The following is a 27,063-nucleotide window of genomic DNA, read 5'->3' as shown; positions in this document are numbered from 1 at the left end:
TTCTTTCACTCTGGAAGGGTTTCTGCCCTTTGCACCGGGATGTAGCACGTCGGAGCGCTCTGCCTTCTTGGGCGGGAAGTAAGGAGGGGGCTGCACCTTGACTTAGCATTTTTTATTAAAGGAGCCTTGACTGTCCTTACGAAGGCGAGAATAAGGTTTTATAATCTTTAAAAGGACTACAGTATACCAGAACAAGCTCATACTTCTCGCCCCCCCCGCTCCCCGTGCAGAAATCGCTGCTTCAGCGCTTCTCCCGCTGCCCTTCGCCCGGGGCAGGCGGGTTTTCCCGGCTTTTCCCAGGCCGGGCGGACCCGCCCCGGGACCGCACTCAGCGCTCGCCGCCGCTCCGGGAGCCGCCGATTGGCGCGGCGGAGCCTCCGGGGCCGAGCACGGCGGGCACCGTGACGCTCGTCCGGGGCGGTCCCGCCGCGCCTCCCGCCCCCGCGGTGCTCCCGGCCCCCGCCACCATGCATCGCTCACTCCGCGCCTGCCGCCGCCTCGGCCGCTCGGCCGGCCTCCTCCTGTCCTGCCCGCCGCCCCCGCTGCCTCCCGCCGCCGCCGGCCGCTGGATCCCGGCGCCGCCCCGCGCCGCCATGGTGAGCCCCGTGGGCAGGGGAGCGGGGACCGTGACCTCTAAGTGCCACCGCCGGCCGCCCTCGCTCCGCCCCGCCCCGCGGGCAGCGGGAGCGGGCGGTGACAGCGGGAACCGCGGCCGCCGGCTGCGTCCGGGCTGTAATCCCGCGTGCTGCTCGGTCGGGAGCGCGCCGGCACCGGGAAGACGAGTCCGCCATCCTCTGCCGGGCTTTTGCGGCCATTTCCCGCATCCTTCCTGCGGCCCGGCCCGGCCAGGCTCGGCTCGGCTGGGCGGGCCGGGATGTGCAGCGCGCAGCTCTCCCTCTGCCGTGGCGCTGGCCCGGGGCAGACTGAGGCCCTGAGCACGGCCCTGAGCCGCCGGGCAGCAAAGGTGTTGGTGCGGGACCCGCTCCGCAGAGCCGCGCTGTGCGGCGCTGCTTCCACGGGAGTTCTTGGCGCTTTCTTGGAGCTGTTGAGGTGCAGATAATAAAAAGCTGTATCCTCACAGGAATGGGAATATTCGTCATTGGAATAGTTTTGGGGCTGCCTGAAAACTAGGGAGCTTTCAGCTGAGAATTGCCCGGTGCTTCTAGCGAGCATCATCAGGAAATATTCGTGTATAATCAGTTGATTGTCCCGCTCGGACGCGAGTGGGACTCGATTGTTGCAAGCGGTTCAGCATAGAAACAGAAACACTGTTTGGATACAGAACTTCAAGTCTCAGTTCTAACGCGCTGGATGTTGCATGGAAGCCTTAGTCTCTGGTGTATCTTTGTGAGTTCACGCCTTAAAACGAGTTAATGTAAACTGTGAGAAGAATTTCAGCAGAAGATGCTGTGTTAAGGATTTTATCGATTCCTTAGTTTACTAAATTTACTAAATTATTAAATTAGTTAATTTATCTAGAACAGCAGTTTCCAATCTGTAATATTGATGAAGTTGTAGGAAGTAGCATTTGATAAAACAAGCTTTCCAGTGAGTGAAAAAACTTTATGGTGGGTGACACTTAACTAAATAAGAAACCTGGTGTCAGAGTAGAATATGTAACTCAAACCACTGACCTGTTGGATAGTTCCCTTTTTCTATTTTGCTGTTTGGCATTGTCTGAGAAAAACATTGTAAATCATGGCCTTCGTTCATTTGCTGAAAATCTGGCGTTTATAAGTCTGGTTTGCAATCTTACAAGAATGAGATGTATTTTGCTCTTTGCGGGTCAGAAATGTGACCAGTCCTGTGTGTGTTGTGAGTTCCTGGAGTTTAAATAACAGCACTGCTTAAAACATCCCTCAGTGGACTAGGAAGTCAAGCAGCTGTTGAATTCTTACAGGAAAAGTTCTGTATGTTTTTAGGTAAAAGAGGAACCACCAAAAAAATGTACTAACCAATATTTAAACTTAAAAAGCCAGCTACCCAACAAACCCAAGACATCAGTTTTTGATGTTTGTAGAGATTTTCTCAGTAGCAAGAGTTGTTTTAAAACACATTGTGTATGTAGATACAACCAAATAGTCATGCTGTCCTGGTATGTTTATTGTCTTGCCTTTACTTGGAGCTAAATTGCACAAGATGTTGTAAATGGAATTGTCATAGTGGTCCTTCTGTAGCTGAACATTGTAAAAGGTTTGGGTTGTAAAGGGTAAATTTCAGAATTTGTGACTGAAATTATGTTACAAAAGAGAGATGATGCTTAAAAATGGAAATATTGTTCATCTGCTGAAGGGGAGCAGTAAAACATAAATTCCACATGCTGATGGCCTCAAAAGACTGCTTTTGACATGCTAAAATGGATGTTTCTTTGAATTGAAATACTTATGTGCAAAAGTTGCTGCATCCATAAATGAATGTAATTTTCCACAGGAAGCATTACTGCAGTGGTTCTGCTGTTTGAGTCTTGCTGGTGTATTATGGTGCAATCAGTTCTGATCGGTGCCCTGCAACAAGGCAAAAGTACAGTTCTGTTTGCCTAACTGTAAGCCTTGGACTGTGTTTGGGTTCTAGGGATTTTGGAGGGCTGACCACACCTTGTCAGGCCTTCTAAGGAAAAAAAAAGTTTTGTAAATGTGATGAATAGTAATTGTGAGCAGAGCCTTGCTTGTAGCAAGGTTAGAAATTAGGTGAGCACAGGAGTTTGCTTTGGCTACTGGCAGAGTTTCCAAGTCTCCTTTTGGCCTCTTCTGAGGCCCAGGGATGATGGAGTCTGCCACTGATGCCCCATTTTACAGCTGGTCCATGGGTCAGGGCGTGACTTCAGAAACCTCTTTACACACAGGACCTGGGACCTTCAGCTCATAAAGCTGCTCAAGGAGTTGAATTCTGCCCAAGGAGCGAGAGAATGGTGTTTGTTACAGTTACTGCTGCAGGCTGAGGGTAATGCTGCAGCTCAGTTCTTCAGTCTGCATGAAAAACATCACTTTGCTCTTTTGCCCAATAGCACCTGTTACAACAAGAATCAGCAAGTGACATTCTTCTTAAAGCACCTTGCCCTGTTCATTGAAATTTATGAGTGTGGAATTGGCTAGGAAAGTTGGTTTTGTCTTTTTTTTTAAATAATGATTTCATTGTTGAAAGGTACTTGTACAAGGATGTACTGATCCTATTTATCTTTGTTTCATCATTGTTGACATTGGAATTATGTAAGTTTGAGGAATCAGTTGTGCAACTGCTAGCTTTTTTTGTCTAAAAGGTTACAGTGATTAAACTTTTTATGTTGTTTGAGGGTGAATACTTTGGGTTATTAAACCACTGATGATATTGAGAGCTGGGTTTGGAGCTGAATGGCTTCTGCTTATCCAGCTCTGTGAAAGCTTTGCATTGTGTGCTTTTACAAGGTGTCCAAATGTCAAAAGCAGGGATTTTGAAGACAGTCAATGATCCCAACCAATGGAATACTAATGTGCTCACATGAAGACCCACAAATATCCCGATTAAACATTTTTGGTAGTGATATACTAAAGAAGCATTTACTGTGTTCTGTTCTTGGTAGCATGTAAATGAATGCTAAGTGACTCAAGCAGGACAAAGAGGATTAAATAACATAGGAATTAGTTACTCTTCCACAGTAAGCTTTCTATTCTTGAGGAGTCAGTGCCTGGGAGAGCATCAGCTAAAACACAAGATGTGGGGAGCAGGATAGCCATGTGAGAGCTAACCCTTGTTTTGAGCTGGGCTGCAGTTTCCCCCAGTTCACAGGCACCACCTCGTCCGAAGTACTCTAAGTGAGCAGGGCTCGTGTCTCTGGTATGTCACTGATGATACCTGATGGCAGAGTGTCTCCATCTGAGAATGACAGTAGAGAGGCTGGGACATTTTCCTCTCTCTGCTGCAGCTTGCCATCCGTGGTGATGCAAACCTGGGCAGGCAGAAGGTCAGAGGGTGTTCTGGCCAATACCCAGCTGTGCTTCTGTCCAAGAGCACTGAGAGAGTGTTCTCTAAAGTGTTCACTAAAGAAGGAGCAAGTAAAATGAGCAAAGAAGAGAGAGGAACAGTCTGACTTCAGAAGTGGACTCCTGAGGAAGAGTAAGAACTGTGTGAACATAGATGATGCTTTCCCCATTTTCTCACCCAAACTCTTTATGTACTCAGCACTGCTAAGGCCACACCTTGAGTCCTGTGTCCAGTTCTGGGCCTCTCAATTCTGGAAGGACATTGAGGTGCTGGAGTGAGTCCAGAGAAGGGCAATGAAGCTGGTGAAGGCTATGAGCACAAGTCCTGTGAGGAGCAGCTGAGGGAGCTGGGGGTGTTTAACCTGGAGAAAAGGGGTCTTGGGGGGACCTTATCACTCTCTACAGCTCCTGAAAGGAGGCTGCAGCCAGATGGGGGTTGGCCTCTTCTCCCACAATGACCGGAAATGGCCTCAGGCTGCACCCCAGGGAAGGTTCATGTTGGACATCAGGAAGAACTTGTTTACTGGAAGGATGATCAGACATTGGAGCAGGCTGCCCAGGAAGTGGTGGAATCACTGTCCCTGGAATTGTTCATGAAATAAGTGGATATGGCTCTTAGTGCTGTGGTTTGGTTGACATGGGGATGTTTGGTCAGAGATTGGACTTAATGATCTAGGAGGACTTTTCCCACCTTAATGATTCTATGATTTTCACATCAGGGAGTTTCCTGAGTCTGTGGGATAACCCAGTTTAGATCTTTCTTCTGAAGGTTTGTCTCATCTTCCCTGAAGTCTGGTGGACTTCTTGCATCCTCAGCATCAGCTGGCAAGGAGTTGTGTCAGTCTGTGACTTGTGTGAAGGGCTGCTCCCTTTCCCTTGCCTTGAACTCGACTGCTACAAGCATGTTAGGGCTTGAACCTGACCCCTACAAGCATGTTAGGGCTCCTGTATTTTGTATTGGAAGAGACAGTGAGCAGTTAATACTGGTTATACCTCAGTTTCCTTCAGTCCCCAGGTTATCTTTTTTTCTGAACAAAAAAGTAACTTGTCTTAAGAAAGCTGTTCCCTACCTTTTGTCAACTTTATTGCCTTTGAACTGTTTCCAGTAATACGTATTTTGGGGATGAAAGAATGAAATCTGCACAAAGACCTCAGACTGTCAATGAATCATGGTGGCACAGCAGTGTTTCTCTTTGTATCCTCTGCTTTTCTTGATAGTTCCTGGCCTTTGATTTTCTTCTTTCACTGCACTAGAAGACTGACTTGACTTTATTGATAAGAGGTTTGTTTCCCAAAGACTCAACCCTGAGTCATGTCAGTCACCCCTGTTTATGTCAGGGACCCAGCATTGTAAATGTATATTCCCTGCCTACAGGGCTGAGATTGTTTTACTCTATCTGTGATAAAGAAATAAATAAAGACTTCTCCCCCTTCCTGAGGACTCTGAAAGAAGGTAACTTCCTCTCCTGGGAAAGGATTAATACCTTTCTCACAGAAAATTGGGACTTTTTTAACCAAGGTGTGGAAAGAGGAAGAGTAAACTGTTCTCACTTCTTGTCAGTTCCATAATCTTTGTAGAGCTGCATATGAATGTGATCACATCATCACAAATTATTGGGCTGTTCTACAAAAAGTAATAAATTACTGTCAGCTGAAATAAATTTAGCCGTGCCTGTGTTAGATAATAACAGATGCTAGGTGGATACATGACATAGAAATGTTACCATACATAAATATTACATAAAATAACACTTAGGTATAGTATATCTACTATAGATGTAGTAGATATATATCAGGAGGGGTGATAATATAGAGTTCTTGAAAGACTGTTGAAGGGAAGAGAAAGGGAGGAGGAAGAAGGAAAAAGAGAAGGGGGACAGTGAGAGAGTGAGCAAAAAGGAGGAGTGGTTTACTAAGAATAAGGGTATTAAGTTGAAAACAGAGCGATGAAAGAGAAGGCTTTAATTAAGTGTTGCATAATCATTATGTTAAACTTACTTTTGCCTATACCTTCTACTCTTTACATATGTCAAAATGAATTTCTTATTTGTGTCCCTTTCACATTTAATCTTCCCATTGAGATTGGTTGAAGTCACAAGTTTAGCTAAAATTATTAGTTCTATAATTGTCATTGTTAATTGTATTTTACTGTTCGTTATTATGTCTCTGTGAGCTCCTTTATGAGTTGTGGCAATCCCTCTATAAGTTATCCCATAAGTATTAAGTAATTTAAGTTTAAGAATATTCTAGGGCCCTAACTTAAAGATTATTCCCTGTTTCAAAAAGAAATAAAAAAGGGGGAATTGTGGAGCGTCCCTGCCCCAGGAGGTGAGGATTCTACCCAGACACAGACAGCATCGGGCGAGGGGCGTGATTTAAAGAAGATTTAAAGAAGATTTAAAGAAGATTTAAAGAAGATTTAAAGAAGGTTCTGCCCCTCCACCCTGTGGGGTGTGCCTCCACACCCCGGGGAAAGACGCTCCGCCCCATTTTGTCAAATGAGGAATGGCCCCAGAATGTTCTTCTGTTCCTGGACCCTCATTGGTTTCAATCCCTCTGCAATGTTCCTGCCTTGGCTTTTGCATTGGTTGTCTTCCCCGATCCACCCCTTTGGAGTCTCCTGCTCCTTTTACTATTGGACCCCGACCCTAAACTCCACCCATATAAAACCCTTAGCCGTATTCCCTCGTTTCTTGTCTTGGTCCCTGGCATAATGGAGGACCCTGGATTTTGGTAAACCAAGGCACATCCTGTTGCCTTCCTTTCCCTGCTGGCGGTCGGTGGCTGCCTGGGATCTGAGCCTTGGGGCCCGGGGAGTTGTTGTGCCCCTCACTGCAGCAGGACGTGACAATGGTACGTGGTTTGTACTTGTGACTTCTGGTGAGACAGCTGCTCAAACTAGGACAGTGTCAAGTTTCCAGATGTAATTAGGGACACCTGTGACTAGCTGCATGTCTTGGCTTTGCAGTTTTTTCCATCTTCTTTCTCTTGACACTTGCTTTCAAATAGAATATACTGATTGCCTGAGTTTTTTAAATTTTTTTCCCCTTTTCTATAGTCTTCTCAAGAGGCTTTCAGGATAGAATATGATACCTTTGGTGAACTGAAGGTCCCAAGTGACAAATACTATGGTGCCCAAACTGTGAGATCTACAATGAACTTCAAGATTGGAGGTGTTTCAGAAAGGATGCCAGTAAGTAATTCAAATCTGTGTTCTCTTCTTCTCTAGAGTATGTTTTGTATGTGAAAGTGAATACCCTCAAAATACCTTCTTCTCAGGCTTTTGCTGGAAGTGTGAACAACTTTGAATTTTAGTTAAAGGTAGAAATTTTATAGCAATATATTATTGTGGTGGAAGTATTTCTTCTCGTGTTTAAATAAATTAAATATTGAATAATTTTATGGTGTTGCTTTATTTTTTAATAACCAGGATGAATAGAAATATGTCTTTCATCTTTACAAAGATGAAAAAGCAAATGAAGTTATCTAGTTTGTTATTGAAGTAGTCTAGTATAGCACAAGTTGATATAAACTTGTCATGTGTAGCTGTGCATAGGCCATTAATGTGCACATGCTTTGTCATACACTGAATCTCCATGTAGTGAAATTTGTCAGTTTTCCTTCAAAGGGCTGTTTTAGAAATGGAACGAGTTCAATTCGAATGCACATGACTTTTGACACACAGAGCATACCTGGCCTTGCAGAAAGAGCTGTGTGCTGCCCTCGGGGCTGTTTGGGTCAGTGTTGTTGTTGGTGGGAACATAATCCCAGATGAGCTGATTGCTCTCTGGCTTGGCTGATGGATTGCTGCTGGGTTTAAGATCAGCAGCAGTTTGGTTTAGAACTAGACAGGCACTATAAATTGATGACATATCCTTTGGGGGGACAGAAACTGTGTGTTTAAACTTACCCTTGTGTCTCAGGTCCAGGTCATAAGGGCTTTTGGCATCTTGAAGAGAGCAGCTGCTGAAGTAAATCAAGACTATGGTCTCGACCCCAAGATTGCTAAAGCCATTGTGCAGGCAGCAAATGAGGTAGGAATGAGCTGTTCAAAATGCTGCAACTGCCACTGTGTTTGTGTTGAGCTTTTCTCAGGAGGGTGGGGGATTGCTTTGCTCAGATCGTTAGAGGAAAGCATTTCCTGTTAGTAAATCTTGTTCTCCAGAGATCATTTACTGAGTATAATATGTTACTATTTTCTTTCTTGCATGTAAAGAAATGATAGAATGTTCAAATGCATGTTGATAAATGCTGCCCAAGTGCAGAATTGTGAGTGATAGTTATTTGAGGTGTGATAATAACAGGTGTTTCGCTTTGAATAAATCAAATCAAACAGATTTGTTTATTGAGAAGCATTTTTAACAGAGTTTTCTTGTCCTGACTAGCTTAAAAATATTTCAGTGGTGGCAGAAGCTGTATCCTTTTCCTAACAGCTGTATCACCTAAAGTCCGAACACCCAGTAGCTTTGGGGAACTCCAGAATATATCCATGCTCTTCTGATTTTTAGGGTTCCTCTAGTTAAAGGGTAATTAGAAGATTAGAAGATTCCCCTAGTTAAAGGGGAATTAGAAGGGTGCATTAGAAGATTTGGTGGATTAAGGCTCCTTAGTTTAGATCCATAAATTCTGAAAGTTGTTTATGGCTTTCTTTATTGTATTCTAAAAACACCCTTGCTGAGATACACTTTTCCTCACCTCCAAAATAATTCTCTAACACGACTTAAATAAAAAGAGGAATCAAGTTACTCTTGGAGGTGGGAACGTTGCTCCTGTATATGATGGGAAATACAGAAGATCCTTTCTTGAGCATGATTCCAGGAGGACTCATGTATCCTGGTAATCTGATTGTCAAGCCTCAGAGTTGTGACTACAACTCCTTTGTGACAACAGCTCCTTTTTCTGAGGATAATATGTGTGGGGTGATACTTCTGAGCACAGATTTTGGTACTATGCAAACAATGTTTAGAAAACGCTCTGAATGTGCCTTAAGATTCAACAGGCTCCAGAAAATGTTGATCAAAAACGAGAATGCCTTAAAAAAAGGAGGTGTTTGAGACTGACAGCCATCTGCTGGCTTCATTGATGCAGCAAGTAATGTCTGCAGGTGTAAGAGCTGTAAGAACTTCCCTGCATGAAATTTCTTTATTGAGAGATACCAGAGTCCAGTTACTGAGAGAGAAAATGTAACCAAAAGTACCTTTGAAAAATACTTTGTCTGTAGATCATGAAATCAAATTCTGTATATCTCTATATATTTCACAATTCAATCTTCAAAAAGCATAGCAAGTGTTTTTTTATCTTCTATTATCTGATATTACATAAAAACATCTTAATTATTCTAGTGTAAATTCACTAATTGCTATATGTAAATGAAAAAAATATAACTGAGAGCATAATTTTAATTATGGCAATAAAATTTTCAAGTTTTGTTGGTTTCTTTTTTTCCAGTGGAACTTTTTTTTCTGTTTTTTTGATTATAGGTAGCTGAAGGAAAATTAAATGATCACTTCCCTTTGGTGGTGTGGCAGACTGGGTCTGGAACTCAAACGAATATGAATGTCAATGAAGTCATCAGCAACAGAGCTATTGAGATAATGGGAGGGAAACTGGGAAGCAAAATGCCAGTGCATCCAAATGATCATGTTAACAAAAGCCAGGTTGTTAGACTTGTTTTATACTGCTTTTAATTTCAAAAGCTTTGTGTCTTTAAATTGTGAATTTTGAGTTTTCTTGTATCCACTGTTTAGGTTAAAAAAATGTTTGGTGGACAAGGTTGATAACAATTTTCTGGTTTTTTTCAGTTCAAATGAACTTTAAGACGTTTTTCAGTGACAGTATGAGCTTTTCAGATTAAAAACTTTTAATTAATTCATGATAGTTAAATTCATACATAATGTATTAGGCAGTGGTTGCCTTGTGAGAACCACTGCTACAGTCTTAAAGATGTTAAATATACGTCCAGTTTCTAAAAGTTGGATCATGGTAAGCATTTTTATTATGCTTCTCTCTTAAATGTCATCTACTTTGAAGGAAAGGTTAAGCCACTGACTTGGTTGTTTCCCTTCCTGATCCTTTGTGCTTACTCAGTATTCTGTGAATGATGGATTTAACATTATCAAAGCAACATGTGTATTTTAAAGTCACCTACAACTCCTTTAAAATCATCTGTCCATTTGTTAGCCATCTCTCCTAACTACTATAGTAGTTCTTTTTTTTGTCCCAAGGTTGTTATGAACAATCTATTAAATTTAACTTTCTGTGGGTGTATTCGTAAAAAGTTGATTTATCAAGAAGAAAAACTGACCTTGTGGAACACCCCTAAGTTGCTTACTCTTAGTTTAGTTTCTAATAATTTATGAGATAACGAGAATAAAGCCACACATGTACCTCTTACAGCAGCAATGGTGAGAAGAGCTTGTAAATTAATATTCTTGATTTTTTTCCACAGAGTTCAAATGACACTTTCCCAACAGCAATGCATATTGCTGCTGCCCAGGAGGTTAATGAGGTCTTGTTACCTGGATTAAAGAAGCTACAGAATGCACTTGAAGGGAAATCCAAAGAGTTTTCCCAAATCATTAAAATAGGGCGCACTCATACACAAGATGCTGTTCCACTTACACTTGGGCAGGTAAAAAAAGTATTTTAAATTATGCCTTTCTTTGGGAAATTCAAACTTAAGGATGCCTAAATTAAATTAAAGTTTAGGATAAAATATAGGAAAATGGCTGAATCTCAGCCTGAGTATTTTCAATCTGTACTGGAGTTTGCTGAATATGCTGAACTGTAATATATGCATCATAATTTTTATTAATTTTTCCCCATATGTATTTTATTTCTAACAGTAATAAAATATAAATTATTTTTAAATTATGTTTCATTACCAGATGCACAGCATAGTTTTTCTGTTTCACTGACTTTGCAGGGAACAGGTAGTTGTTGTCTGTAATCTGTAAATGTATGTAAGTTATGTTTTGCCAATACACAAAACTACTAAATATTGTGAATGAAAATTTTCAATGCATAAACTTCTGTGTATAAATATGCATATATACATATATATATATACAAAAGATGGCAAATGATATCATTTTGTCAAGAATGGCTTATATTACAGTAATTTAGTAATTAATTAAACTGAATCAATAGAACAGCAGTAGAATTTATGGACTTTTTCCAAGAATGCACAGGTGGGGTTTTTCCTAACTAAAATTAAGTGATCAAAGCCCAAGATCCATTTCTCTATTTGTTCTTTGAGAACATTAATGTAATGTTGGAGCTGATTTACTATGGAATCAGATCCTGCTAAGTACGCAACTAAAATAAAAAGTGAGAGAAGGATGCATCATGTATAATTGTGTCTATTATGTCTTTCTATATTAAGATTGGTTTAATGTATAATTTTTTGGTGCATGGGACCAGTCCTTTAATAGATGTATACTTTCCCTCTTAATGAAAACATGCTTAGGTTTAGCATTTGGGTGAAGCTCAATGCTTTCAGGTTTTTAAAGGAATTAGTCAAATCACGTTAAAAATCTAAATAATCCGGATGCTTATTCTTGCTTGTTGCCTTTGTTCCTTAAACTTGTCCTCCTTTCTTTCAAAGGAGTTTAGTGGCTATGTGCAGCAAATCAAGTACGGCGTGGCCAGGATTGAATCCAGCATGCCAAGGGTGTACCAGCTGGCAGCTGGCGGCACTGCAGTCGGCACGGGCTTGAACACAAGGGTTGGCTTTGCTGAGAAAGTTGCTGCTAAAGTGGCTGAACTGACGGGTGAGAAACAATATGTGGGAGTGAGGTATCAGTAAAGCAGTGTGTGTGATATGCAGTCAGATTCAAGCTAAATCTGTCCAGTTTCATACTTCTCATAAGCTTAAACTCTATTTATATTTTAATGTGAAACTTTTGTTAATGCCATGTGTTACATGCCTTCTACTTTGTGCTTTTTGTGTAATTTTTTAAAGTGTATTCAGTGCATTGAAAGTGACTGAAGTGATGGTGTTTATGCAAGCAAGGCTCTCTGGATATGGATACAGTTTCAGACTTCTATTATTAGCCCAACTATAATGCTTCTGTCTTGATCTTTGCTCCTCTGGCTCTCTTAATTTACAGCAACTTGGTGCAAAAGAAAGAAAAAAAAATGCTTCCAAAGCCACTCTGTTTTTTTCATATGAAAGAGTAAAAGTTAACTGATTTTTTTTTTAATTGTGTCTTTATAGATCTTACAACTTAATTTACAGTGCACTTGAGATTTTTGATCTCTAAACCAGATCTTTTGTGTTACAGTATCAGTTTTCAAAATGCCCCCCCCCCAACAAATGTGTATATCTGTCATTTACATTTGCTGTAAAATCTGAAGTTGCTTAGTGACAGTATTTTTGATTTAATGGGTTTATTATTCACTGTGTTCCAGAGGGTCAAGACTGTCTTGTACCCTGAAAGAGAAGTAACTAGCTGTAAACAACAGCTGTCAGGAGCAGTACAGGGCATGTTTTGGTGGTGTTAGGAAGCTCTCCCATGTCAGTGGGTGTTTTGGATCCTGTATGGGCAAATTGTATGAGTAGGGCAGACTCCTGCAGTTCCTTATGCTCTTATAGAGGGTGGCTATTGGCAAAAACAAAAGGAGAAGTTTGGATAGACCTCTCTAACTAACAGAAGGCAGCTGTGCAGTTCACAAGTCCATGCAATCTGGGTGGGATTCGGTGTTTGGCAGGAAGTGCAAAACACTGGAAGTTACAGGAATCATGCTGCTCTCCTTTGAACTGGTGCTGAAAGCTCAGATCAGTCGTTCTGGGGGACAGAAATCCAGCCCACAGTCAGTCCTTAGTGATGTCTGTAAGTTTTTTACAGTCTGATTCTGCTGGGACTGCCCCTTCAGGGCAAAGTCCTGAAGGAATGTTTTTCATCATGGAACCTAGGCTTACATCTCAGGCATTTAATTAACATAAACAGATCTGTTCTTCCATTGCTGTACTCCTGTGCTCTTGCTGTTGCCAGGCATCCTCCCAAGTCTGATCCAGCTTTCCTATGTTCTGGCTGGTTTATTGTTCCCTTCCATTGTGATTACTGCTTACTTATCCTAGTGCCTTCACCTTACCATAGTGCCTTCACTATGCTGCAGAAACATCTATTTTTATAGCTGAAAGCATCACAGCAATTAACAATCTAAAGTGTCTAACTTGATTTAATGCAAGAAATGCCTAAGTTGGGGTAACTTTCGAAAGGTTATTGACATCCACAAAGCACTGTGGTGCAGAAGCAGTGCTTAGAATGCAACACACTATGAAGGGTTGAAATTTGTACCTTTGTTGTAGGTGGATGCTCAAATTTTATACTCTTCTGTATTTTAATGACTTTCATTATGTCTTTTTGTATTTAATTTATTTTAAGAAATATGTTTATGAAGAAAGCTCTCGTGGAAAGAGATGATCTTACAGGGTTGTTAATTTTTAATTTTTTATTAAGCCAGTTACGTGTTTGATTGTCTGGTTTATGTCTGCAAGGAAGTGCTTCACTGGTTTAATGTTTACACCCTCTGTGTCCCTGTAGGTTTGCCTTTTGTCACTGCTCCCAATAAGTTTGAAGCTCTTGCAGCTCACGATGCCCTGGTGGAGCTCAGTGGAGCCATGAACACAGTGGCGTGCAGTCTGATGAAAATTGCCAATGACATTCGCTTCCTGGGCTCGGGGCCACGCTCTGGGCTGGGGGAGCTCATCCTGCCTGAAAATGAGCCAGGGAGCAGCATCATGCCAGGTACAGAGAATACATGCAGAGAAAAATGACCTGTTCCTTTTTTTTTTTTTTTTTTTTTTTAGACCGCTGTCTTTTAACAGATGTTTACCAAACACTGTCACAAATGTCAGTCAGTCTGTGATTCTCTCAGGTTTTATCTACTGCCCTATTTTACCAAAACCCCTGTTCATAAAAATGCTTGCACAGCTGTGTGCTGGCAAGTGTATGGGGGAGTGTAGTATCTGTAAGAATATGGCTTTATTAACACAAGCATACTTCTCAGAGCTTTCTTCTAGAATTGCAAGATCTCTACAATTTTTAGGTAAAGGCTTTTCTGAAATCATCTTTAATCTGTGAATTGTACCAATACTGTCGTGTAACTTGACTTTGGTCTCTACTTCCTGGTATAATTAGTGTTATGCACTTGTATTTTCCCTTCTGCAATGATCTCATTGTATGGGAGGATAAGGAAGAAAGGAATAATAATAGTAATCATTCCTCTCCTAAAAAAGTATGTACATGTGATTATTGTATATCTGTACATATGAATATTGTATATCCAAAACTATTCTAAGTTGTTCCTCCTTTATATCATAAACTATAAAAGAAATAGGTCATGAACATACCTGTCTCCAAAAAGGCAGACAGTGAATGTTCTTACTAGGATTGTGTCTAAAAATTAAATGATAAAACCATAAAACAAATTTGCTTGGAGACCACTCTAACTTGGTGTGTTTGGTTTGGCAGGGGATTGATTTTTGGGTTTTTCTGTTTTGCCTTTTTTTCTGACAGAGTGTACTAACTTTGTCACAAAGTAATTCTAACACATCAGTAATACTTTCCTTGAGCTGAGTAGGATTTGGTAGGGGTCTCCCAGAAATGCCAACTTGCACATGTAAAGACAGGTGGTAATCTCTTGACTGTTAAGAACTGTGGTAATGAACAGCTCTTTAGCTCATGCACATTGAGCTGTTGAGCTCATCCTCAAGCTGTCAGAGTCTTGGGAGACTGCTGAAGCAGCCATAGCTGTTTTACAACTCCTTGCTGAAAATACTGGAATAGTACATTCAATTTAATATTATTTGTGGGAATAACTTTATTTTCTGTGGTGCACAGATACAGAGGAGTAAGACAAGCTACCTTTTACAAAACATTTTCTATTGAATGTGATTCAGTAAAAGGCTGCTGGCCTTGTTGATTGGTTGGTTTTTCCCCATCCTTCTCCTTTGGTAACCTTTTTCTCTCCCTTTCACAACCAGGAAAAGTGAACCCTACCCAGTGTGAGGCTGTGACTATGGTGGCAGCCCAGGTTATGGGAAATCATGTTGCTGTTACTGTAGGAGGAAGCAATGGACACTTTGAACTGAACGTCTTTAAGCCCATGATGGTAAGTTCATAAAGTTTGACATATCTAGGAGTTTTTAAGGAACTGTTTGTACAGTCAGATAGCTTACAGACAGAAAAAGCCCTCAGTGAATACTGCCAAGGTTGGGGCACCCGCAGCATCCCTCAGATACTGTTCCAGTGTCTTACTACCCTCATAGTAAAGAATTTCTTCCTGATATTGAGGCTAATTACCCCTCTTCCAGTCTATATCCACTGCTCCTTGTCCTATCACTACAGGTCCTGACAAAGAGTCCCTCTCTGCCTTCCCTGTGGGCCTCCTTCAGATACTGGAAGGAGAAAAACCTGTTAAATAGATTGAAATTGCAGGGAGGGTTCTGGTTATGAGCAAAGGTGCCAGAATGTGCAACTAGCAGTATCTGAATTAAATAATTGGTATTTCTTTCTTTGTCTTGTTAGATTAAAAATGTTTTAAACTCTGCAAGACTTCTAGGAGATGTGTGTGTTTCTTTCACTGACAACTGTGTAGTTGGAATCCAAGCCAATACGGATAGGATCAACAAACTGATGAATGAATCTCTGATGTTGGTAACAGCACTGAACCCACATATAGGTAGGTTTAAGGCTCAAAAACTTCCCAGAACATACCAAAATATTTTGTGGTAACAGTATTTTGTACACTTCATTTGTGTTTTCACAATGTTTGTAAGGCCAAGTCAGGTCAAAAGTTAACTTACTTGAGCATCACCAGTTGATGTTGTAAAAGCTGTGTTCTCCTTGCAGTGGCCAGGCCAGGGTGTTAGAAGAATAACTGATTAGAGTCCAAAGGAGACTGGGAGAATTTATGTCCCTGTTTTCCTAAATTATCATTATTAGAGGTTGAGTGAAAGATTACAATAGGAGGTTTTATTAAATGAGAAGTTCCCATATATCTTTGATCTAAATTAATGAAGACAAGAGTAACAAATCTACTTTCAGTTCAAGTAAGGAGTAAACATTTTGTGTGCATTTCCTGCAAATTGAGTTAAGCAGTAATAGTAATGCCTAGCAAACAATTTTCCAAAGACTGTGTCCCATTTTTCTCTCACCTCTGATGAATCATCTAAAATTGCAAATGGATAATTTGTTGGTTTTGTTTTGTAACAGGATATGATAAAGCAGCCAAGATTGCCAAAACAGCGCACAAAGAAGGGACAACGTTAAAAGAAGCTGCTATAAAGCTGGGATTCCTTACATCAGAGCAGTTTGATCAGTGGGTGAAGCCTAAAGACATGTTAGGTCCTCAGTAACTTCTGTAAAAAAAAAAAGTGTTCTTAATATAAAAAAATGAATAAATATGATATAATATAATCCATTAGTTGGAAAAATCCTCTGAGATGGCTGAGCCCAACCTATGACTGAGCACCAGTGTGTCAGCTAGACGATGGCACTGAGTGCCCTATGCTGTCTTCCCTTAAACACCTCCATGGACAGTGACTGAACTGATAATGCCTCAAGAGGCTCACCTGGAACAGAGGCTAGACAGAGTTAAGAAGGAATGAAGTAGGTATTTATTAAAAGGCCTTCAAAGGATACACTTTGGGCTGTACAAGAGCCTGGCCACAGCTCTGCCCAAGATGGACCCAAGTTGGACACACGAAGGGCAACCAATCATGAGTTTTCACACTTTTATAAGTTTTGGTCCATTTACACATTGGGGTCAGTTGTCCAATTACACCTTCAGGTTATGACGTCCTGTCCTCCCAAATTGCTCTTCTCATCTCTGTTTTTACTTTTTGGGGCTGAAGCTGCAACAGTGTCCTTGGATCTTGCTGGAAAAAGATTGTTTTGTCAAACTAAACTGAAGAGAACTCTGAACTTCATATAAAGTGTTACTGAGTTACACACTTAAGGCAGTACAGCATCTGAAAAATACAAAAGCTAAAACAAGCCATCTCTACTACCTCCCTGGATGGTCCATTCCCATGTCTAAGCGTCCTTTCTGTGAAGAAATCATTGTAATGTCCAGCCTAAACCTCCCCTGGTGCACCTTAAGACTGTGCCCTTTTGTCCTGTCACCTCTTACCTGGGAGAAGAGCCCAACTCCCACCTGGCTACACACCACTTTCACGTGGTTGTAGAGAGCGATAATGGTCTCTCCTGAGCCTCCTTTTTGCCAGGCTCAGCACCCCTAGCTCCCTCAGCAGCTCATGGCACCTGTGCTGCAGACCCGTCATCGGCTTTGTTGCCTTTCTGTGGGCTTGCTCCAGCGCCTCCATGTCTGTCCTGAATTGAGCACCCCAGAACTGGACACGGCACTCCAGGTGTGGCCTCAGCAGGGCCGAGTCCATGGGAGACAATCCCTGCCCTTACCCTGCTGGCCCCACTATTCCCGATTCATAGCGCGGTTTTGGTACACTTCGTATGTTTTCCTGCCATTTTTGACAGATCAGCTGAACTGATGATGAACATTATGGGGGTGATCCTACATTGCCAGCAGGCGGTGCAGGCCCAGCGGCTGCCTACGGGCTGTGCTGAGGGAGGACAGCGTGTCCGTGAGCGGGGCTGCTGCGGCTCCGTGCGGCCCAGGGCCGCTGAAGCTCGGCGCCAGCCAGCGGGGTCGGCAGCTCGGCGGGACGGGCAGCTCGGCGGGGCCGGCAGCTCGGCTGCGCCGCCGGCACAGCGCTTCCTGCTTCCCTCGGCCCTTCCTCCGCGGGGCGGAGCTGGCCCTGCGGTTCCGGGTCGGCCGGGAGCGTCGCCGCCGCCGCCGCTGTTACCGAGGCAGGGAGCCACTCGGAGACACCGCCGCCATGAACCGCTTCTTCGGCAAGGCGAAGCCGAAGGAGCCGCCGCCCAGCCTCACCGACTGCATCGGGAAGGTGAGCGCCCGCCCCGGGGCGGCCGGGCCCGCTGGGCGCTGCGCGGCCCGGCCGCCGCCTCGGCAGCGGTGTATCGATGTGTGTGAGCGTGTGTGGGGACACTGCCCTGCTGGGCACAGCCTGCGGGTCCGTGTGTGGGTATGGATGTCACGGAACCACGGAATGTCTTGGGCTGGAGGGGATCTTAACCCAGCTCCAACCCCGGTGCCATGGGCACCTTCCACTGAAGCAGGTCACTCCCGGCCACACCGGCCTGTCCCTGAGCTGTCATGTCCGGGGATACGGAGTGTTGTGGTGAGCGTGTTGGGGTGTCCGCACACGTACACAGGGATGTACCTTTGTATGTACCTGCGTACACCCATACCTGCGTTTGTGTCCTGTGCCTGGGAGCGCATCCCACAAACGTGTAAATCCCATGAATGAGCGCTCCCTGTGTGCACAGGGAGCCTGTGGAAGGCATGGCTCTCCTTACATCCTTATAGTTCTCAGCATTTCCATCTGGGGACTTCTCCGGTTGCACTATCTAACTCCTGCCGTGACAAGTTATAGCAAGGCAGGGGCAAGGAGCAAGGAGATCAGTCTTGCTGTCCAATACAGGAGAATGTTCTGTCCCTTCGCGGGGAGAAGGGTCGCTCTAGGGTGTGTGCAGATGGACAGATGAGCAGGCTCAGACCAAGTAAGAAATGCTCAGGAAACACGTGGCAAAGCACTTTACAACTGTTGTTGTGTTGCCCTGCCTGCTGAGAGGGTTAAGAAAACGTGTTAAGATTTATGGTAATTTCATAGTCTTTTTTTGACTTTAAAGTTGATGAAGAAAACTGTAGCATGGTTTTGCAGCTCCTTTTGTTGTAAGCTAATTTTAAGAAATGAAGAAAGGAAATGGAGCTTCTTGAGTATTTCTGTCAGTAAACAAAAGTCAGTAAATGTTGTGTGACAAAGCTTTGTCATTGGAACCTGACAACGAACGGTTTCCATGGAAAAATCACAGTTTTCCTCTCAGAAGATTTATTTTGCTGCTCAGTGGAGAGACTAAATTAAATACCTACTCGGAGAGACTCTCTAAATGAAATACCTAATATTTATCAGTGCTACCTACACATCAGTGTCTTGTGTATGCCACTGGCTGGTATGGGGAAAGAGAAGTGCTCATAATGTTTGTCCTGGTAGTTTATCTTTCTGACAAAAATCTGTATTGCTTTTTAGCAGTATATTAAGCCCAGACAACTCTAAATATATTTTGTTAGAACAGTGAATAAAGCATCTGATTGAAAATCAGGATTAATTTTCCCATTGTTGCCAGTAAACAACAGTAAATTTGGTGGATGACTTGAACTCCAAAATCCATCCGAGATAATAAGTGCTTAAATTTGCTATTTTGGCAATATAAGTGGAAGAGCATGAAGCCTTGGTTCCCTCACAACAACTGAGACTTATCAGTCTGTTAGATTTTTCATGCTGCTTTTGCCAGTTCCAAGTTAATGTCCATTTTCTAATGGGCAGGTAAATCAAAAGAAAATTTACATAGGTCAGCAGTCTGTCTTCTGCTAAGAGCTTGTTCAATCTTAGAGGAGTTTTGGGATATAAAAGTGTAATTTAAACAGATGTTTTGATTGGCAACACCAGGGATTTTTTTTTTTTTTTGTTCAAAAACTCCTGCTGAACACAGTTTTGATCCTCTTCTAGTTGTTTGTAATTGCCCTGTCTGAAAGTTTGACTGTGCAAGACAGCAAATTAACTGAAAAGAAGAATTTTGGATTTATTTTATCCATGTGGTGACTTTGGCAACCAGTGATGAGTTACAGGGTGGTTACTAGTAAGCATGGGGAGAAATGCTTTCTTTGAGTAATTTGAAGTTTATGAATTGACTCTCTGTGCCAAGGTATACGTAGTAATGTGTCTGATTTGTGGAAGACTTTTCACAATAGTGGAATTTCTAGGATAGGTCCTGCTGAAACTACAGACATGATCAGATTATTTTAAATTACATGTGAATTATTATTCAAGAGAGCTGTATGAGATATGAAAAAACTTTTATTATTTCTTTACAATGTTAAATCCAACATTTTGGAGGCTCAACTACTGTTGCTTCTGGGTTGTTTTCTGTCTTAGACACATTTTGCTCTACCTTTTGAAAGAGCCAAATTGCTTTGTAAGATCTCTTAACCATGTTAGTTCAGTGGTAATTATCTATTAAAGAGCAGTTTGAAAATTTATTAGGTGAGCAGTGATTAATGCAACATTTGTTAAAAGCATAGACAACTCTTAGGCAGTATCATGCCTGTGTTTTGGATGTTCTTTCCTGTGTAGAAAAGTTTAGTTAGCTAAAATTCATTGCATTTAAAGGCATGGTTTTTATGCTTGCTGGCAGAGCACAGTGAGATGACTCAAGGCTGTCACAAGGCCTGTAGGACGAAGGATGCACCAGGAAGTAAAGCATTAAGAGTGTTTTTAAATTTTCTTCTTTGAAAAAGCACTTTCAACTTATGTTTTTTTCAGAGTAGGAAATAGGAAACATAGGAACAAAAGGCTAATAGTTGTGAGAACAGTGTAAACACTCAAATTCCCTTTCTTTTGTGTCAGTTGGGGCTCTTCTGTAGCAATGAAATGTTCCTCAGTGTGCCTTATTTGTGAGTAATTGACAGAAGCTCTTCAGGTCCTAATGCAGGGGATATTCTTGTTTTTTGGATAGATTGGATCCATTCTCCCCTCTTCTGTCCAGTGTCATTTTTAAGAGCTGAGGTCCTGTGTCATGTGTGTGTGAAATTTTTACATAGTTAGTCAATGTGGGAGGTTCTGTCTCTGTTTCCTGCTAATACTGCTTGAAAGAATCATTATATAAATAAACCAAATACTTCTTTCCCCTGTGGAGGCTGATCTGAAAGATGCAGTTACCTAATAAAGATCTTGAGGAGGTGCCATGCTTTAATTTTACAGGAGTCCTAACATTGCAAATTTTTCTCTTTCTTGCTATTAGTAAAATATTTGGATAATAGAAAGCTTAATACAAATTTTTCAAAGCCAGCTATGCCCAGGCACTTTAATGTCTTGTGTGGAACGTTCATATCAGATGCTCCACTCAGGATGCCTCTGGCAAATGCATATTGCTGTCATAGAGCAAGGTGTTAAAAGGGTCACTGAAATCAAAATCCACATAATTGTACATGCTTAGCCACACCATTAACAAGGCAGAATTGTAAATTTGCACCGATCTGTCTTATGCTATAATTGGAATGTCATTATAATCTAATCCCTAGGGAAGCTTCTTGGAATGAGAAGTTAATAAGCTTTATTTTGTCGCTTCCAGAGAAATGCTAGGGTAGTCAGTTCATTTTAAAAAGGCTTTTTATGAATTTTTGTATACTGTTAGAACTACCTGTGCCCATGCTTGGTTATGTAATTGTCATATTTAACCCTCTTATGGTGAAGGGTTAAAATATATCCCAAATGAGAGCTCTGTGGAGTGCCAGGAGGGTACAGCTAGAAGTTTTCCATTCCACTTTAGTCCCTGGCACTGCATATGACCAGAAGTTCTGGAATGGAGAACTTGCTTGCGTGGCTTTGCAAGGGAGCATCTCAGAGTGATGAGAACATGTTACAATGGCAGAGCTTCCTGCAGCCTCAGAGTTGTTTCTTGTGCTCCTTGTAGAAGTTTTTTCACTTGACTCTGGCTCTGGATTCTCGCAAAATCTAAATTATTTAAAAAACCAATGAGTGAATAAACAATTCAGTTAGAAACACAACAAAACAGAGGCTGTTCTTTTTTTGTTCCATACCTGAATAAAACCTCAATTAATGTTTTCTTTGTTTTCCCCCTCATGTATGAAAGGTGGATAGCAGAGCTGAGTCAATTGACAAGAAGATTGCTAGGCTCGATGCAGAACTAGTGAAGTATAAGGATCAAATGAAGAAGATGAGAGAGGGACCTGCAAAGGTAAGAATCTTCTGTGGAATTTGAACATGCTCACATGAGGATGTGACTCACACTTCTTGTCATGTGATTCAGCCAGTTCATCAGGTTCTTAAAACTCCATCTTGCCCTATGGGTGAGAGATAAGATCCTGCTGGATTATTTTTATTAGACATACATCTTTGAACAGTGTTTTACTGGTTTTTATTTGTTCCAGGGTGTAATGTAATTCCTCTGTGAGAAGAAACTTGTTTCTCTTCCTCGTTACCTGAATTAAGTCTGGCAGAGACACTGTTTTGTTTCTCATCCAAAATAAAAAGCTCCACACTATGCCTAAAGGGATCAAGGCAACCTGTTTTTTAAGGGGATAAACTTAGAATATAAAATGTACTTGAAAATAAACATATATGATATAAACAGCATTGTTCAAGTACCTGTTGCAGTATTATTTTATGCTGACCATTAAAATGTGTTAATGAAAGGTAGTTCTGATGGACTAAGTTTGATGTTTTGTTCTCCTTACTGAAAACATATATCAGAAGCTAGAAACTGAAAGTATTTTCTATGAGAAGCTTTGTGTACTCTCCTGTTTTGTTAATCATTAATGCAGGCCAAATGCTGAATGTAACTATTGTTAAACTCTTGGCACTAGTAACTGAGGAATCTTTTGGAAAACTTAAATCCAATGCATTAGGTTTAAACAGCATAATTGAGTGTAAAGTCAGATATTTTATCTAATATAACACTATTGTGTCTTTTCAGAATACAGTAAAGCAGAAAGCATTAAGAGTGTTAAAGCAGAAGCGAATGTAAGTTGAAATCTTTCTCAGTTTGTGGTTAATAAAAGGTTCTTTTCTTTAGGAGGCGGTGGCACACTTTTATTTCTCATTCCAGTACTCTCCTGAGCACTCTTTAAAGCAAAATGCTGAAGAGCCCTTTCAGAAGTATCTCCTTACATATTTTGAAACAGCATACTTATGATTGATATTCCAGTATATGAATTTGGATTGGTACAAGATGACCTGAATCTGCTCATTATTACAAATGTGTTTGGCTCCTAAACTTTCTGAGAGATTGCCTCATTTTACATTATTAATTGATTACTGTAAATTTTGTATTTGATGACCTTGCTCTGGTTTACTGGAAATTTACCTGTTCTCTATGGGCACCTTTGAGGACTTGAGCAGATGTAGTGCAGGTTATTGTGTCTATGCAGAAATCTCCAAATGGACAGGATAGATGATCCTGTGGTCTCTGCTCTTGTCTAGTGTACCATCTTGAAAGTGTCCAGCAACAGATCCAAAGGAAAGAACAGGGCAAGTGTTCAGGAATGTTTCATTGGAATGTCTCATAGTCTATGAACTGCAAATGTTAGAAGCTGTCTGAGCCAAAGCTCCCATCATCTTGTATTTCATGTCCCTCAGATGAATTGTACCTTTATGGACTCACTCAATTTCTTGTTAACTGTGACTTGATGCAGTGTGATACATGGCAACAGTTAAGTATTAGTAAACTTTTACAATGCAAAATATCATATGGCAAGGAGTGTGGTACTTCAGTTAGATGTTGTGAGGAGGTCTGCTTGATTCTGGCTTTAGAGTTTTTTTTTCCAGGTTTTTGACTATGCTGCCTGCTAATCTTTCTTGGTGGGATTACTGGGCCCCTCATAATAGGCTATTGTCATATCCCTCAGTCATTTCTTTCTGACCTTGTGGAACAGAAATAGACGCACTCATTAGTTGTCCAGAAGGTTTTGCATGTGGATCCTCCTTTTCTTTCAGACCTCCTGCTTTGCATGTTAGAAGGACTCATGGTTCATTTTTATGCTTTCATTATTTTGCTTAACTTGACATAGTTTACATTCTTGATTTGATACAAGTTTAGCTTTGAGAAAGATGATTTCTTAATTTTTAAAGTCTCTCTTTTCTCTGTCTAGTCTTATAGGTTTCCATTAAGGTATCCTATCCTCCTCCTCCTCCCTGCCCTGAAAAACTCCAGTGTGGAGTCACTGTGGTTTGGATAATCTGCCAGCTCTTCCATTCTCTTTACAGCATCAGTGAGCATGGCATGCATGTCTGCCTTATGGTGATTAAACTTGTGCTGTATCCTCACCTACTTTGTCAGCCCAGGCAAATATGGTGTTGCTGTCATTTAAAACAAAACTTAGTTCAGGAATAGCTTTGTCAGCTTCAAGTGCACAGAAATGCATAATGGCTAGATTTTTATGAAGCTGTTTATTCTGCAGTTGTGTATAATAAGTGAAAAAAAGAAAGTCAACATATCTGATCCTATCTTTAGACTACTGCTGCTGGTTTTTCAACTCTTTATTAATTAAGAATGTTTGTGATAATAAGTAGTGTAGTCTTTTAAAGCCATTATTTGCCTTTTTTTTAAACAGGTATGAACAACAGAGGGATAATCTGTCACAGCAGTCTTTTAATATGGAACAAGCTAATTACACAATTCAGGCACTGAAGGATACAAAGACAACGGTACCAGTTTGTTTATCTCACACTTGTTTAATTTGTTTAATCTGTGCTACATCAGATACAAGCCTGATGTTTGACTCTTCCAGGTGGATGCAATGAAACTGGGGGTGAAAGAAATGAAGAAAGCTTACAAGCAAGTCAAGATTGATCAAATTGAGGTGAGCTTTTATAGTTAAATAAATAACAAAAAAAAAGTACTGAAATAATGGTGAATGGACTATGAATTTCAAGGCAAGATGACTATTTTTGTTTACATGAGTTTGTCTGCCTTTTTTTATGGGACCACCATCATAATTCCTTCCTGATTTTTCTGGTATTGCACAATTAGGGGTTTTCCTTATTGTCATGATTATTGTTTCCTTGCTGAGCTAATCTTTAATCTCTCCTTTCCTTGCACTTCAGCATAAATGTTAGTGGATACTTCCTGCTATGGCTTTTTTTGTCCTTTTTTGTTTCCTTATACTAGTAACATGCAGATTAGTCCTTTACCTGCCACTCCCCCCCATTCATCATAGTGCCTGATGAAAAAGAACAAAACCAAAAAAAAAGCCACACAAAAAAACACCAAAAAAGCAAAAAACCCAGCCCAGACAACAGCAAAATACAACAAAGCAAACAAAAACCCAATCCACTAACTAAACATATAATTTCAAGTGTGCTGCACTTAAGCTCTTACCCAATGCCAGTGCTGAACTCCTTTAAGTTCTCTTTCCTATTCTGTCTTATTTATAAATAGCCTGCATTGTAAACCTTTAGGCAAGTATTGTTTCCTTACCTGTACTCAAGTACAGTGCCAGTAAATATGCTAATGTATCTTCTAAATTCTGCTGTGGCACAACTCAGGTTAGTGCTTATTTTCCAGATGGTAGCTTTGTCTAAATTTCATAAATTTTCTGCTTTTCAAGTACTCCTGTCCTGAATGTATGTGCTTTGACTTCTATTAATACTGCTTCAAAAAAAATGGTTTATTGAAAAAGAATTAAAACAACGGAGTGCTTTGTATGTTGGAATTACTGAATTGAATTTGAGTAAATATGGACCAATTGAAAATTATTCTTGCTTCAGGACATACAAGATCAATTGGAAGATATGATGGAAGAAGCCAATGAAGTCCAGGAGGCACTGAGTCGTAGCTATGGAACACCAGAGATTGATGAAGATGATTTGGAAGCAGGTTAGGAAGGGGGAAGATGATTTTTTTATGGTACTGAACATAAAAACCATAGTACTGTCATGCAGTGATTTTTTTAATTTCCTTGGTCAAATGCTTTAAATGTTTTAAAAAAATTTGATAGCTTTTTTTAAACTTTAAAGCTGCATTTCCTTTAAGAGAGCATAGACAAAGATGAGATTCCAATGGAATGCTACAAGGCAGGGAAGAAGGTTCTCTCCTCTGTGTGTGTGTGTGTGTATTTCTGACTGATGACTGATATGAGGTGAATCTGAATGTAAGCATTCAGTAAGAATCATGAGTTTCTGTAAGAGCAGCTTTTCTCTTGCAAAAGGAACTTCTTGTGTAATATTTCAGCCAACACAATTCAATTTCAGAACTGGATGCGTTAGGCGATGAGCTTTTAGCTGATGAAGACAATTCCTACTTAGATGAAGCTGCGTCTGCTCCAGCAATCCCAGAGGTCACTCCTACAGACACAAAAAACAAAGTGAGTCCTTTGCTCTTTAACAGCAAAATACATTTTTGTTTGGTTTGGGTTAATCACATTTGTGTTGGTTGCTTGATATTTAGGATCCTTAATATTTTGAACAAAAAGGTGTGCTTAATGTTATGTATGCTATTTATGTATTATATGTATGCATGCTAAATACAGAGAATTTGAGAATACAGTGTACTGAATGCTCTTAACTATGTTTAAAATCACTAGAATGACATTTTATCACTCCTATCAAACACTGTTGGACTGCCAGTGGAATTTAAGTGTACCATTACAGCTCCAGTCTTAAAACCATAACAAAAGCTTCTGTATGTTTGCTTTTGGGGCTTTAATAGAGCTTTGTAGTGAGGGAGAACTGATGCTCTTGTGATTCCAGCTGTCACACAGTGGCAATTGCAGATAGAGACACTTTATAGAAGTATTAAGGAAGCTTATGGAACCTTTCTTAGCTTTATAGAAGTAGTAAGGAAGCAAAATGTTCTGGTTGTTGGAGACTTGTTAACCCATCATTTCTTTTTCTTTCCTACAGGATGGCGTATTGGTGGATGAATTTGGGCTGCCAAAGATCCCTGCAACATAAACGTTTCAAAAGCACAATGGATACAATGGAACTATACTTTTCAAATTGTATTAAGAATCTTTTTTAAAATTCTGGAGAACTTGTCTTTCCAGTGTAACTTTAATATCACTACATCCTAGAATGCAATATGAGTGGCTGGTGGTGCTCTTTCTTTGGAGAAAGTTGTTTTACTACTGAATTCTGTTCATGGAAAATTCATCCCAGTTCCCTTCAGTGGAAGCAGTCAGCCTGATAGGTTTTGATTTCGGTATCTTATTGACAAAGTAAAACGTGAAGACTAGTGGTGGCTGTCGATAGCTGAGGCTTATTTTGACTTTGTATTATGCTTCTCTTTCTTGAAACTAAGACTATACGTTGCTGCTTGCTCTGTAAAATAGCTCCCTTATTACTACTACGCCTGTTTGATAAAAGAACTGAAATCAATTTTTAAAACTACTGCAGTCCTGAGACTTTTATGCGATTGTACTTGTAACCTTCTTGAAAACTGCTCGGGTTATCATTATCATGTATTCCATGGAGACATAAAAT

The 27,063-nt window shown here is 40.8% G+C and overlaps 2 protein-coding genes across 2 annotated transcripts; both read left to right on the top strand.

The window, feature by feature from the left end:
- The first annotated feature begins 376 nt into the window (after window positions 1-376).
- Window positions 377-16,377, top strand: FH (fumarate hydratase). Its single transcript, XM_058808890.1, has 10 exons — window positions 377-596; window positions 7,015-7,149; window positions 7,880-7,990; window positions 9,437-9,613; window positions 10,405-10,587; window positions 11,563-11,728; window positions 13,505-13,708; window positions 14,947-15,074; window positions 15,491-15,644; window positions 16,178-16,377. The coding sequence occupies exons 1-10, from the start codon at window positions 468-470 to the stop codon at window positions 16,318-16,320; spliced, it is 1,530 nt and encodes a 509-aa protein (XP_058664873.1). The 5' UTR covers window positions 377-467; the 3' UTR covers window positions 16,321-16,377.
- A 1,311-nt stretch (window positions 16,378-17,688) lies between these two features.
- CHMP5 (charged multivesicular body protein 5) lies at window positions 17,689-27,054 on the top strand. Its single transcript, XM_058800354.1, has 8 exons — window positions 17,689-17,889; window positions 21,716-21,820; window positions 22,559-22,605; window positions 24,195-24,288; window positions 24,372-24,443; window positions 25,351-25,459; window positions 25,834-25,946; window positions 26,485-27,054. The coding sequence occupies exons 1-8, from the start codon at window positions 17,821-17,823 to the stop codon at window positions 26,533-26,535; spliced, it is 660 nt and encodes a 219-aa protein (XP_058656337.1). The 5' UTR covers window positions 17,689-17,820; the 3' UTR covers window positions 26,536-27,054.
- Window positions 27,055-27,063: the final 9 nt, after the last annotated feature.

This window comes from Ammospiza caudacuta, chromosome 1 (assembly GCF_027887145.1).
Source record: "Ammospiza caudacuta isolate bAmmCau1 chromosome 1, bAmmCau1.pri, whole genome shotgun sequence".
NCBI classification, from domain to species: Eukaryota; Metazoa; Chordata; class Aves; order Passeriformes; family Passerellidae; genus Ammospiza; species Ammospiza caudacuta.
Note: the sequence above shows the minus strand (reverse complement) of the source record. Positions and strands in the feature narration are given on the sequence as shown.